This window comes from Ictalurus furcatus, chromosome 10 (assembly GCF_023375685.1).
Source record: "Ictalurus furcatus strain D&B chromosome 10, Billie_1.0, whole genome shotgun sequence".
Classification (NCBI taxonomy): domain Eukaryota; kingdom Metazoa; phylum Chordata; class Actinopteri; order Siluriformes; family Ictaluridae; genus Ictalurus; species Ictalurus furcatus.
Window position 1 is genome coordinate 5,630,363 of NC_071264.1, and position 13,310 is coordinate 5,643,672.

The following is a 13,310-nucleotide window of genomic DNA, read 5'->3' on the forward strand; positions in this document are numbered from 1 at the left end:
GGATGCAAAAAATAAATAAATAAAAAAGTTTTACTTTAATGTCGGCGTGATACGAAGCCTGCACAACAAAAACACCTTATATATTAACATGAACATACTACACATGTGGATTCATTCACCCTTAGTAGCTGCCTGGTCAAATCACTGTTGTTTACTAGTTTGTTTATCATTTGGGAAATTGAAACAGCTAACTTTGTTAGAATATATATATATATACACACACACAAAAATAATAACTGTGTAAGCAGGATTTTTAAAAAAAAAAATATATATATATATATATATATATATTATATATATATATAAAAGTTTGAGCACGTCTCTAGTTGAGACCAATTATGAACTGGAGTGATGTAGCTGAGGTTGAGGAACTCTCAGAGCCGGAATTCACACCCCACGCTGCCGGTGCTGATATTTCTACTTCGGGGGTTTTTTCTAGTGTTTTCCATTTTAAAGGAAAGAAACTCGGGGTGGCGGGAAAGAAAGAAAATAAGGAAGAAAAACAACAACAACAACAACAACAACAACAACAAAAAAGCAGCGCCTCTGGTTTAGGCCACGCCCACATGATGTTTAAAACCCGAATACAGATAGAGATATTTGGCGTTCCAGCACTGGCTGATATCACAGCGGCAGATGTGAACAAAATGTGTATTTACACAGTCTATGAATCGGAGTTTATTTCGAACGGCGGTTTCTCAGAGTCCTGCTTTTTTGAATTCCAGATAATGAACTCCTTTGTTTGTACGCTCACTCGTCCGACATAGCGGGGAAAGAACAGAGACGCTCCGGCGCTGATGGGACGAGCCCTAATCGACTGCAACTGACTCGACGTTGATTATCAGGCCGTTTGTGATTATGTATGTGTGAATGAGAGAGCAGGAACGAGAGAGTTCCAGGCTTCCTCCGCCGCTCAGTAGATCTATTGGCCTCGTCTCTTTTGTTCTGTTACTTCCTTTGAGGCCGCAGTCTTCTCCTCGCAGCCTTTGTGTCCTGGATGAAAAGGGCGCAGTTTATTATGTCCCCCTGTGGCACTCCGTCAAGCGGTGGCAGCCCCGGCAAGCCAACACGCAGCAAGGTCAGGAGGAAAGTTCGCCTATGACTTTGAAATCGAGACAGAGAAAGACCGAGAGAGAGAGAGAGAGAGAGGGAGAGAAGAGCAGAGAAGTAGGACCTTAAGGAGAAGAAGAGACAGAAGTTTTCCCCCCCCCCCAAAAAAAAAAAAATAAAAGTAAAAAAAAAATCTTTACTATTCAAACATCATCCTAAATTTGCCAGCCTGCCTTTTGGTGGCCAGTTTTGTAGCTGTTCAAATGTCAGAGTGAGCAGATTTTCACTCGCCGGGGTCAGACATTTTGAACTTCTAAGGTTTGCGTTACGCTATTTTCACGACATTTTTTTTTAAATTTTTTTTCAAAAGCAAGCGTCAAGAAACGGACGTTTCAGATTATAAATAAATAAATAAATAAATAAACACAAAGACATTTTGTGTACACAAAGAGTTCATTAACGATCGTTTTAAAGGGAAGAAAAAAAAAAATCGAAACAATTAGCGGAAACGTACGAGGTCACGTAATGCCCGGTGATGATGTTGTGATGTGTTGACGATATTAGCACACAATAAAACATCATGGCGTATTATAGAGCTATCACACCACCACGCTGTTGAATTCTCGACTCGGGTTGATCAGGTGGTCTCGATTCGTTGTCTAGAACGGCAGCTCGGGAAGTAGTTCTGGCTCAAATTCAAATCGCAGGTGTACGTACGTATTAACGCACTTCTCTAGAGTTTCTATAGCGACGGCTTACACGGTGACAAGTGAGGAAGTGTTATGGTGTTTTCTCTGAAGCGACATCGATGCAATAGTGATGGAAGGAGTCTCCAGCGTCAGCAGCAGTCAGAGGTAAAAGCTGTACGTTTCCTGAGACGGGATGCTTTGCGTTTTTTCTCTTCGGATGCGTTCTCTCAGTAAGGTGACAAAACTTAGCAAAATTTATTAGGATTTCGTTAAAGTTTTAATCGAAACGAGACGTCGGCGTGGTAACGACCGTCTGTACGGTCGCCGCTATAAATGTGCATATAAGCGATAACGGGTACGCAACTTGTTTTACACGACATTTCACATAACTTTATAGGATTTAAACCAGAGATGCACCGGTACGAAATTTCTCAGCCGATAAGCGATTATTCAGAGTGATATCGGCCGATACCGATAACCGATAACCGATACCGATACCTCTGCCTTTCATACCTTCTTTTAAATGGATGATAATTCATTCCACAAATTAATGCTGGGAAAAGGGGAGGGGTGTGAGTGGTACAGAGATCACACGGATAACACAACTAAAGCATTTTTGATAGTAAAACACCGTAGAACTACCGCAATAAAATGATAACATTTAAATCTATTACACTAGGTAAAATAAATAAATAAATAAAAAGAATAAAACATTTTTAAAAAGTAATACTTAAATAAAAAATTTTTTAAAATCCTTAAAAGTATTAAAGTCTACTTTCATATGAACAATTAATTCAATTTGATTTGTATAGCGCTTTTAACGGCGGACGTTGTCTCAAAGCAGCTTTACAGAAACATATAAACACAGGATATGGATTTTAAGTGTGTGAATTTATCCCTATTGAGCGAGCCGGTGGCGACGGTGGTGAGGAAAAACTCCTTAAGATGATATGAGGAAGAAACCTTGAGAGGAACCGGACTCAGAAGGGAACCCGTCCTCATCTGGGTAACGACGGATAGTGTGAACGTAAAAGGAAGTTCATTATGGTGTTTATATGAAGTCTGTTTGTTGAACTAGTCCACTGTTCACTAAAGGAGACCTGAGTGCAGAACTGTATGTGGGAATTGCAGTCCCAAGGCCATCGCTGCAACCACCATTAACCACTACTGTGGAGTGTGACGTCCCAAATAAATTCAACGCACAAAACACAGGCACCCCAAAACAGGTGCAAATTCCATTCTTTTGGCCTCTGGTGAAAAGAGTTTCAATAGTAATAGTTGGCAAATGGCTGTAGGGAAAGAACACTTTGTGATCGATCGGTCATTTAGAACAGCATGCCACCAACCCGTTACTTATCAGGGCACGGCTTCTCAGAATATCATCCTCTCTCGTTGGAGCGTCATTGGAGATAAGATCGGAACAACGTCCGACAAGTATACATTCACACCGAACCTCAGATACACAGTCAACGTTTCCCTCAAACATTACTCCTTCCCACTGAGCACCACAGACCCCAATTTTCCCCCATCGAGCGATATACAGCAAGGACTTGAACTAAAGCTGGATCGTTAAACCTGTACGACGGCATCACGATATACATTCCTCCTCCTTCGCTTCAGCTCTAACTACATCACCTAATTATTTGTTTCATTTGGCGTCTGCCTGTCGCGCCCATGATGACGAGGTATTCAGAAAGGCTGATTTCCGATTCCCCAAACGCAGGCCGGTCGGAGATCCACGTCCACCTCCGGATTTCATAACACCGTGCAAAAGAGCTCAACAAGTAACTTTTGAAAAAATAAATAAATAAATAAATAAATAAATAAATAAATAAATTCCCTACGCCAAATAAAAAAAAAGCATAAGGTTTGCAAGGAGCAGCTGCTTTTTTCCATGTTTTCAGGATGAAGCTGCTGAATCGAGCCCGAGAACGTAAGAATATGAGTCATCAACAACACTCGAGCTGTTATGAAAAGCAGGAAATGCACAGCAGGAACACACCTCTTCACTGAGAATGAGCGGATGAATGAATCAGTTTGTCTCATTCCCCGTTCGTTCTCTCTCTCTCTCTCTCTCTCTCTCTCAGGAGATTTGATTTAGCTCTCTCATTGTGGTGCAGTGTATGTTGAGGAGGAGATCGGATCAGTGTGAAGGCTATGTTGTCTCTCAGGAACACAAGTGAATGTCATACTCATGTCCCCTGATGCTTGGACCCTCGACGTTTACCAACCTGATTGAGAGACCGGATGGGTTTGCTTCTAATCTATTACTTTTACAGTGGAATTACCAATGATAATTAGAAAAGTAATTGGAGCAGAAAAAGTATCCAGTAGGATGATGAATAGATACACTCACAATAGTGTGAATATATGAATGCAAACTAATAGAGTAGGCCTACATTTTCTGCTATACAAACATACATATATACATACACACATTATATATATAGTATTTGTATTTATATATATATATATATATATATATATATATATATATATATATATAGGTTTTGTTTTGTCTGTAAATGCCGTTCATATTTCTGTGCTTTTAATTTTTAAAAAAAAGAAGAAAAAAAAAGAAGAAAAAAAAGGAAAACTGTTGATTTACTGGAATATACTTACAGCTTTTTCTTTCTGTTCTTTTTTTTTATTAAATATTACAGTAATTTATAAACACACAAAAATCAATTCTTTTTTTTTAAATAAAATGTCATAAAAGTAAAAAAAAAAAAAAAAAAAAAAAAAAAAAGGTTGAAGCTTGAGGTTGTGTGTTCACAGATCACATCAACTGAACCTTCTATATTTAAACCAGAAGCACTGATTTGGCTGTAAACGGTTCACAGCTTGGCTGGTGGACTAGACAGACACAGAGCGCCACCTGGTGGATGCACAGGGATATGTTAATGAATCTGGAATAAAGGCAGGAATACACTCTGGATTGGACGCCGAATCTTTAAGACCTACGCACATTCACACGTGGGGAAAATGTAGAGTCATGAACCTACCTCTACTGGCGTGTCTTCTTCGGTATGTGGGAACAAAGCGGAGATCTTGGAGGAAACCTACAAGAATAAACTCCACACACAGCAACTGAAGCTCAGGCCTGAATCATGGAGGACGTGGACTAGATACTCGCTTATCTGTTGCACCACTCAGGAACACAAATATCATTTCAGTATTTTCAGGAGTAAATGACTGTGTGTGTGTGTGTGTGTGTGTGTGCACAATATTACTCTACTTACAGTATATGTTTACATGAGAAGATTGGTATTAAGCGAACAGAAAATATATTTATGTATTCATACACTGATCAACCATAACATTAAAACCACTGAGAGGTGACGTGAATATTGATTATCGCGTTACAATGGCACCTGTAAAGGAGTGGGATTCATTAAGTAGCACGTGAGAAGTCGGTTCTCGAAGTTGACGTGTCGGAAGCAGGAAAAATGGGCACGCGTAAGGATCCGAGCGACTTCGACAAGGGCCACATTGTGATGGATAGACGACTGGGTCAGAACATCTCCAAAACAGCGGGTCTTGTTCCTGGTATGCAGGGGTTACTGGTGAACCGGTGAACTGGAGACAGGGTCATGGGCAGACCAAAGCTCAGTGATGAACGTGGGGAGTGAAAGCTAGCCTGTCTGGTGCTATGCAACAGAAGAGCTTCTGTAGCACAGACTGCTGAAAAAGTGAATACTGGCTATGATCGAAAGGAGTCAGAACACACAGAGCATCGCAGCTTGCTGTGTATCGAGCTGCGTAATCACAGACCAGTCAGAGTGCTCATGCTGACTCCTGTACACTGCTGAAATCACCTACAATGAGCACATGAGCATCAGACCTGGACCATGGAGCAATAGAAGAAGGTGGCCCGGTCTGATGAATCACGTTTTCTTTTACATCATGTGGACGGCTGGGTGTGCGAGTGTGTGTCGCTTACCTGTGGAAGACATGGCACCAGGATGAACTATGGGAAGAAGGCAAGCCGGTGGAAACCCTTGTGTCCTGGCATTCATGTGGATGTTACTTTGACACGTACCACCTCCCTAAACACTGTCACAGACCAAGTACACCCCTTCATTTCAACGCTATTCCCTAATGACAGTGGGCTCTTTCGGCAGGATGATGCGACCTGCCACACTGCAAAAAGTGATCAGGAACGGTTTGAGGAACATCACAAAGAGTTCAAGGTGTCGGCTCGGGCTCCAAATTCCCCAGATCTCAATCCGATCGAGCGTCGGTGGGATGTTCTGGACAAACAAGTCCGATCCATAGTGGCCCCACTTCGCAGGACTTAAAAGGATCTGGTTCCAGATACCACAGCACACCTTCAGAGGTGTTGTGGAGTGCGTGCCTCGACAGGTCAGAGCTGTTTTAGGGGCACAAGGAGGACCTACACAATATTAGGCAGGTGGTTTTAATCTTATAGCTGTTCGGTGACATGACAACTGTCAATCACAGACAGCAGTCAAAAAGCCTGGACGTAAAAACATTTCGTCTGTGATTTCGTGGAATTTCTATCCGCAAGGCCGTGACCTTGAAAGAATGCATCGACTCAACACACGCTTAGCTAAAGGCTTTTTATTTCAAAAAAAAAAAAAAAATTCCAGAAAACGCTGTTAATCATCAACAACAGAGCGACAGAGGCACAGCCCCCTAAAACATCACAGCATGCGATCCATCTGAATGAAGTATACTCAACAAATAACTACACTTCAAATGGAAGTAAACATCCAGCCAATCAGGGCAAACGGAGTTGTGGGTGTGTTAGAACAGGACATTTTTTTTTTTTTTTTTTAAAAAGAAAAAGGTTTTGTTTGATCGTGATTACTGAAGAGAATCGTCCTATTAGAGAGAGAGCGTGTGAGAAAAGTACGCACAAATCAGCGCCAACGATATTTGACTAAAATCCTCCCAATTTGGCTTTCTTTAAAGCTTTAATAACAAAATATTGACAAAAACATGTCAGTCAATCAATATTCCACTCATTTATAGAACTTCTGAAAGGTTGTTTTAGAAATATATTAAGTATGAAATATAATAATTTTTTTTTTTAATCCTTTTTACAAAGAAATTTAAAGCTTTCAAAATACAGGAATGCAGAAAACATGTTGAGTCCACAGATCACGTTGAATTACAGCCCGTCTCAATAGAAAACACTCGAAGGCACAATTTCTGGACGTTAAACACCAAATATTGACGTGGAGCTCCCCCCCCAACCCCAACCCCTCCCCCACCCCCCACATGAAAAAACACAAGACAGCACTGAGCTCGTCTCGTAACGTTCACTCAAATACAGCTACCTTCACTGGACGGAGGAATATTAAAGATAGAAATACATTGTTTCATGGTCAACGATTCGAAAAGGAAAAGATAAACCCGCGTTCACTGTGAAGGAATAAAGCAACCAGAGGTGCAGGAACGTTCGGGCATCCAAAAGCACGGAGGAAATGAAGAGACAATGAACAGAAATCCAGCGCACGTCAACGATCTACCGAAATAAAATCGGCTCGGGTTAGCAAAGCCATCGTCAGTGCATGGAAAAGCAAAAAAAAAAACAAAAAAACAATCAAGTTCTCATGCCATCGATTATCAGCACACTTTCATCCGTTCCATCAGGGAAGAAAAAGCAATTAAAAAAAAAACAAAAAAAAAAGATGTTAAAGGCTTAATGAGGTGCATGAAATTAATTTAAGGGAATGTTTAAAAATTATATAATATATATATATGGAAATAAACTTTTTCTTTCCACTACACTCAGAGGCCAAAAGAAAGCATTAAATTGAGTATTTTCTTTTTTATTTAGCGATGAATAAAAAAGTTCAGATAACTGAAGACTGAGACGGCGTGTAATAGAACAGCTTTCCCTCTAGAATTTTTCAATAATTAAGGTAAATTAGGGTTAAATTTGCAACTCGGTTCGGTTTCATTGTTTTGATGGCATCCTACAGATGATAAGCATGCTGTAAAGAAGCTGGGGGGAAAAAAAAAATAAATAAAAAAAAAAAAAACCCCAACCCTAACTCTTTTTGCCCAGAGTATAGAAGACGCATCATTTTCAGCTGAAAAAAGAAAGAAGAAAAAAAAAAAAAAAACCAACAACATTCTACAGAATTCATTTCTAACTTAGAAAATTCTGACTCTGTATACTGAAAAAGAAAAAAAAAAAAAAAACCACACATTAAATGGAACACGCATTAGAGATGCTCTGTTAGTGCGGAGAGCTAAAGATTTACTCCGATAACAAAAAAATTATAATTAATTATTTTTAATCTGAATTTCTAGACTTCTAACGAGTCCATATATAAATATATAAAGTCCATCAGTTTCCAGAACGGCACAATAACCCTGTATAACCCAGCTTTAATTAAGAAAACGCGGCCTCGCGGCCATGACAGTGTGTGTTGTTTGTTAATCGTGATCGTGTTACTCGCTTTTGCAATACTGATGTTAAATTGAAAAGCAATATAATAATAATAATAATAATAATAATAATAATAATAATATCATAACATCCTGCAGCTCTGTTATATTAGATCGTATATCTGGATGCAGCGATGGGAAATTAGCATGCAGGTCATAGCATGAAGAAGGAAAATGAAAACAAAATCATTGAAAGCAAAGATGAGGAGGAAAACACACACACACACACACACACACACACACACAGTATGACACAAATACAGTATGGCACCTCCAGGAATTTATCTGTTACAGAACTCATCCCACAGTTTCACAGCTGCAGAGACTTGTCTCTTTAGCAGTTTTAGTATCAAAGAGTACCAAAGATAACGGGATTTACTCAAAACACACCACAGCCCGAGGTCCATCTTTCCAACGTATAAACTCCGAGATGGTCTTTTTGGTCCGATCCACTTTATTGCTGGGGGGAGGAAAAAAAAAACACACAAAAAAAAAACAGGCATGATCAGTGATGGCTGCTTAGAGGAGAGCGCTAAAATCTGCTATCTATCAATAGCTGGGGTTCAGTAATGCATTACATTTCAAGATCTCACTGACAGCAGTAATCTAATCATTGACCTTATTCTGAGTAAGGCAATATTCTGATTAAGGTGTTTACATGAGTCGCTTTTAGAATACTCCCTTCATGTTCCCGTTTTACGTCTCATAGAACACAGATGGATTAACGGCACACGTCATTACGTCACCGCGATGTGACGCTTCCTCCAACTCTTCACTACACTAACTAGCATTTTCTCAAACCACCTGCTTGTGTACTATTCTACACAGTTATCGAGTACTCCTTTTCCTCGGACGTCTAGCGTTTGAATTTTTAAAAGCCTCCGAGGTAGCCTTCAAACCTACCGGAAGGTCTGATTTGTGTACCAGCATTCTGAATTTTCCAGATTAGTAAATTCTTTCGAATGTAAGGTTGGAGTTTTGTTTTTGAGATCGTGACAACAATCATGGCGACAGCGGAAAGTTATTTTAAAAAGAATAAGAAGAAGAAGAAGAAGAAGAAGAAGGAGCAGGGCTTGTCACAGTATAAACCAGACTTCTAAGGCAGCTGTGTTCTGAACTAAACAAACTACTAACCTCGCTAACTTAGATATTCATGTGCCGAATTACGTTCCGTTAGCCAGAAAAGCTAGTTAGTTGACGTTACGTAAAGATACCTCGACTGAACTAATGTTAGTCGCTAACGTGGCTTAGAAGCGAAACAAAGTTAGGCTGTGTTCACACGCATCATATAAATATGTTGTTCCGAAATGCAGTAGCGTCCCAAAAGAAGCTCAGCGTGTTTCTGAAGACACGGTCTACTCGAAGATTATTAGGAAAACAGGTGCTGACCGCTTTAAAAAAAAAATTTAAAAATAGCCATTACGTGTGAACACAGCCTTGGGTAGCTTCTTCTCCAAACACTTGTGGGTCGTGCGGCATTTCCTACGACTGTCCTTCACTGAAATAGTTCTCTCTCCTGTTCCTGCAGTGCAGCATGAGAACCAGCCGTAGACAGTCATTACTTTTACGTGCACATCAGTATTCCGATATTAACCGGAGTTTGGCAATATGCCGATTCGTATGGAGTCGTGTAAACGCGACCCGATGACCCGATTCGGATCAAAACAATATTCCGATTCGTATGGAGTCGTGTAAACGCGATCCGATGACCCGATTCGGATTAAAACAATATTCCGATTCGTATCGAGTCGTGTAAACGCGACCCGATTACCCGATTCGGATCAAAACAATATTCCGATTCGTATCGAGTCGTGTAAACGCGATCCGATGACCCGATTCGGATCAAAACAATACGCCGATTCGTATCGAGTCGTGTAAACGCGATCCGATGACCCGATTCGGATCAAAACAATACGCCGATTCGTATCGAGTCGTGTAAACGCGACCCGATTACCCGATTCGGATCAAAACAATATTCCGATTCGTATGGAGTCGTGTAAACGCGATCCGATGACCCGATTCGGATCAAAACAATATGCCGATTCGTATCGAGTCGTGTAAACGCGACCCGATTACCCGATTCGGATCAAAACAATATTCCGATTCGTATCGAGTCGTGTAAACGCGATCCGATGACCCGATTCGGATCAAAACAATACGCCGATTCGTATCGAGTCGTGTAAACGCGATCCGATTACCCGATTCAGATTAAAACAATATTCCGATTAAAACAATATTCTGATTCGTATTGAGTCGTGTAAACACGATCAGCAATCTGATTACCCGATTCAGATTAAGACAATATTCTGATTCCCGCCCCTGGAATATGTCTGTTTTATTCGGAAAATTATTGCATGTAAACGCCTTACTCAGAAAATCCACTGAAAGGAGATAAACACGCATGCTCGGGCCGCAAGGAATTGTGGGTTCTAACATATGCGTAGCTTTAATATACAGTGGGGAAAATAAGCATTGGACACGTCGGCATTTTTTTCAGCAAATATATTTCCAATGAGGTTATTCACATGAAATTTCCACCAGACTTTAATATTAACTCAAGAAATCTGTAAATATAAAGAACTCACAACATTAAAGTCCGTAAATAAAGTTATGTGTAATAAAGTGGAATGACACGGGGAAAAAAGTATTGAACACGCTACATCGGAAAAGTAATTCAGTTACCAAGTGTTTAGACAGCCGCGGTTAAACACACACCATAACGTTTAATTGCTCAAACCCCGAAAATTCTCTTTATGTCGTTTGGCTGCATGTTCAAAAATAGTTACGCACGTAATTCAACATGTTTATTCTTCCTATGTGTACAGGTTAAGGTGATCAACACAGTAGATTTTTCCATTAAATCTCAAACATGTTATTTGGTGAAATGGATAGACTTCTGACTAGAAGTACGATGTGTCCTGCTAGCATTCGCCGACGATAATGGTTGAAACCAATCTAATTTGAATAAAGTCAAACAACACTCCCCCCCCCTCCCCCCGGAATTGATGTCTTACTGGCCCATTTACACCAACCGCACAACGATAACATCTAATAGCATGCAAAAACGATACTGAAAAACAGATTCATTACCTTCATCGTCCTCTTTGCCCTCGGGACTCATCTGATAAAACACAAAAACATATAAAGTCAGCAAGCCGACTGCATTAAAAAAAAAATAAAAAAATTCCCACAAGTGTAAACGTGGACTGAGGCTAAAGTCTAAAGAAGTACATCCACGCATTTGTTCTTCTATACGGACCTTCCTTTAACGTAACCATCGATGCAGCTAATTAACGTAAAGCTGCACCTCAAATCTAACCTCAACCTTCACCTCAGTAACCAAAAGGACTGCCTCTTTTCCTTTTCCTCATGAGGACCAGCCAAATGTCTCTCACACATTCCTATCCTTGAGGAGGCATTTTGGTCTCCACACACACACACACACCCCCACCTTCTCAGTGATTTGGCTTCATACACAGTGTTGTCATCTTCGTCACTCTCCAGCTGTGCCATCTCCACTGTGTCGTCGTAGTTTGCCAGAAGTCCATATTTTTTTCTCGGGGTGGAAGATTTCTTCAGACTAAAACCATATGAATATAGACATAAATCACACACACACGTTGTCATATACACAAACATTTTAACGTTAGTGAAGTGAACAGATTAACTTGGCTTAATGTGACGCAGGAAGCCCATAATTGCTTTGTACTATGAAAAGAATGACAATATTAACTGATTAAAATGAAAACTCGGTGTTTTATATGAATTTATAGGGGGGTGTGTTGTTGTTGTTGTTGTTGTTGTTGTTGTTCAGGATTCAGCGTTAAACTGTTTCCTCATAACGGGTTTCTCTAAAGCCGGAAACAGTTTTTTTTTTTATTTTTAAATAAACACACAGTGGTACCCTAAGGATATTAGTAGATAGTGTGTGAGAGATTTGGTAGTTTTGTTTGTTTACATTACGCATTTTTCCAGCCTGTCCAACTGTTACGCTACAATAAAGACATGTCAGGCTATTCACAACAGCACTAACGTTCGGTTTTAAGCGTACTGTACTGTAGATACTCCGCTGTTACGCAACGTAAATAACGTAACTTGAGAAGACTTACCGGACTGCTCGGACGAGGAAATAAAGTACTCCTATAATAGTGATGCCGATAAGCACGTACAAAGCCCTCTGGATCATAGAGCCGTCCAATTCCAGACTGTTTAAAGTAAAGTTCCCGGTGTGTTTCGTGCTCGCGGGTTTGTGAGTAGTGACGTTAATTGTATCGCTTCCATGTTTCGACGCGGGTGTAACAGCGTCGCTTTCGGCCAACGAAACGGTCAGTAAATAATAAACCAGAAAGAAAGCTCTCTCTTTCATTGCGGCTCCTTTTACAAGAAAATGTACGTACAGGTGTGTGTGTGTACAAGAAAACTCGCCGTTTTGAATGGAACCGGATAAACAACGACTTAAAATCCGGTTAACTATCTGGTCTCGAACGCTTTTCACGCTACTTCCCGTTTCTGAATGATGACGACATCACTTTCGGTGCACCAGCCAATTCTGTCCGGACTGAAAAAAATCAAGAATAACACTAGCACCAATTTAAGCGATCGTCGTAGACTATATAACTTGCTGTGGTTATAAAATAATCAATCGATTAATTAATTAATTAATTACAAAGGCTCTACTTTCTAAACACGAACCAGTTCAGATTCTGTCTTCGAGCCTCTGTTGTGTTTTATCCAATTCCATGCATTTATGTACGTTATTTACATCCATTTTTTATGAAAGTCTACACACCCCTGTTAAAATGGTAGGTTTTTTGTGATGTGGTAAAAAATAAATAAATAAATAAATAAATAAATCATGTCAGATCCTTTCCCACCTTTAATGTGACAAAGTTCAATTAAATAAACTTAACAGTAACCTGCGTGGGAGTTTGCATGTTCTCCCCGTGCTGCGGGGGTTTCCTCCGGGTACTCCGGTTTCCTCCCCCAGTCCAAAGAGATGCATGGTAGGCTGATTGGCGTGTCTAAAGTGTCCGTAGTGTATGAATGGGTGTGTGAGTGTGTATGTGATTGTGCCCTGCGATGGATCGGCACTCTGTCCAGGGTGTACCCCGCCTTGTGTCCGATGCTCCCTGGGATAGGCTCCAG

At 40.3% G+C, this 13,310-nt stretch overlaps 1 protein-coding gene across 1 annotated transcript; it reads right to left on the reverse strand.

Annotated features, from left to right (window-relative positions):
• Positions 1-4,513: 4,513 nt before the first annotated feature.
• fam174c (family with sequence similarity 174 member C) lies at positions 4,514-12,691 on the reverse strand. The gene is made up of 4 exons (XM_053634260.1): positions 12,275-12,691; positions 11,617-11,745; positions 11,256-11,286; positions 4,514-8,625 (listed from the first exon to the last, which is right to left on the reverse strand). The coding sequence occupies exons 1-3, from the start codon at positions 12,529-12,531 to the stop codon at positions 11,283-11,285; spliced, it is 390 nt and encodes a 129-aa protein (XP_053490235.1). The 5' UTR covers positions 12,532-12,691; the 3' UTR covers positions 4,514-8,625; positions 11,256-11,282.
• Positions 12,692-13,310: the final 619 nt, after the last annotated feature.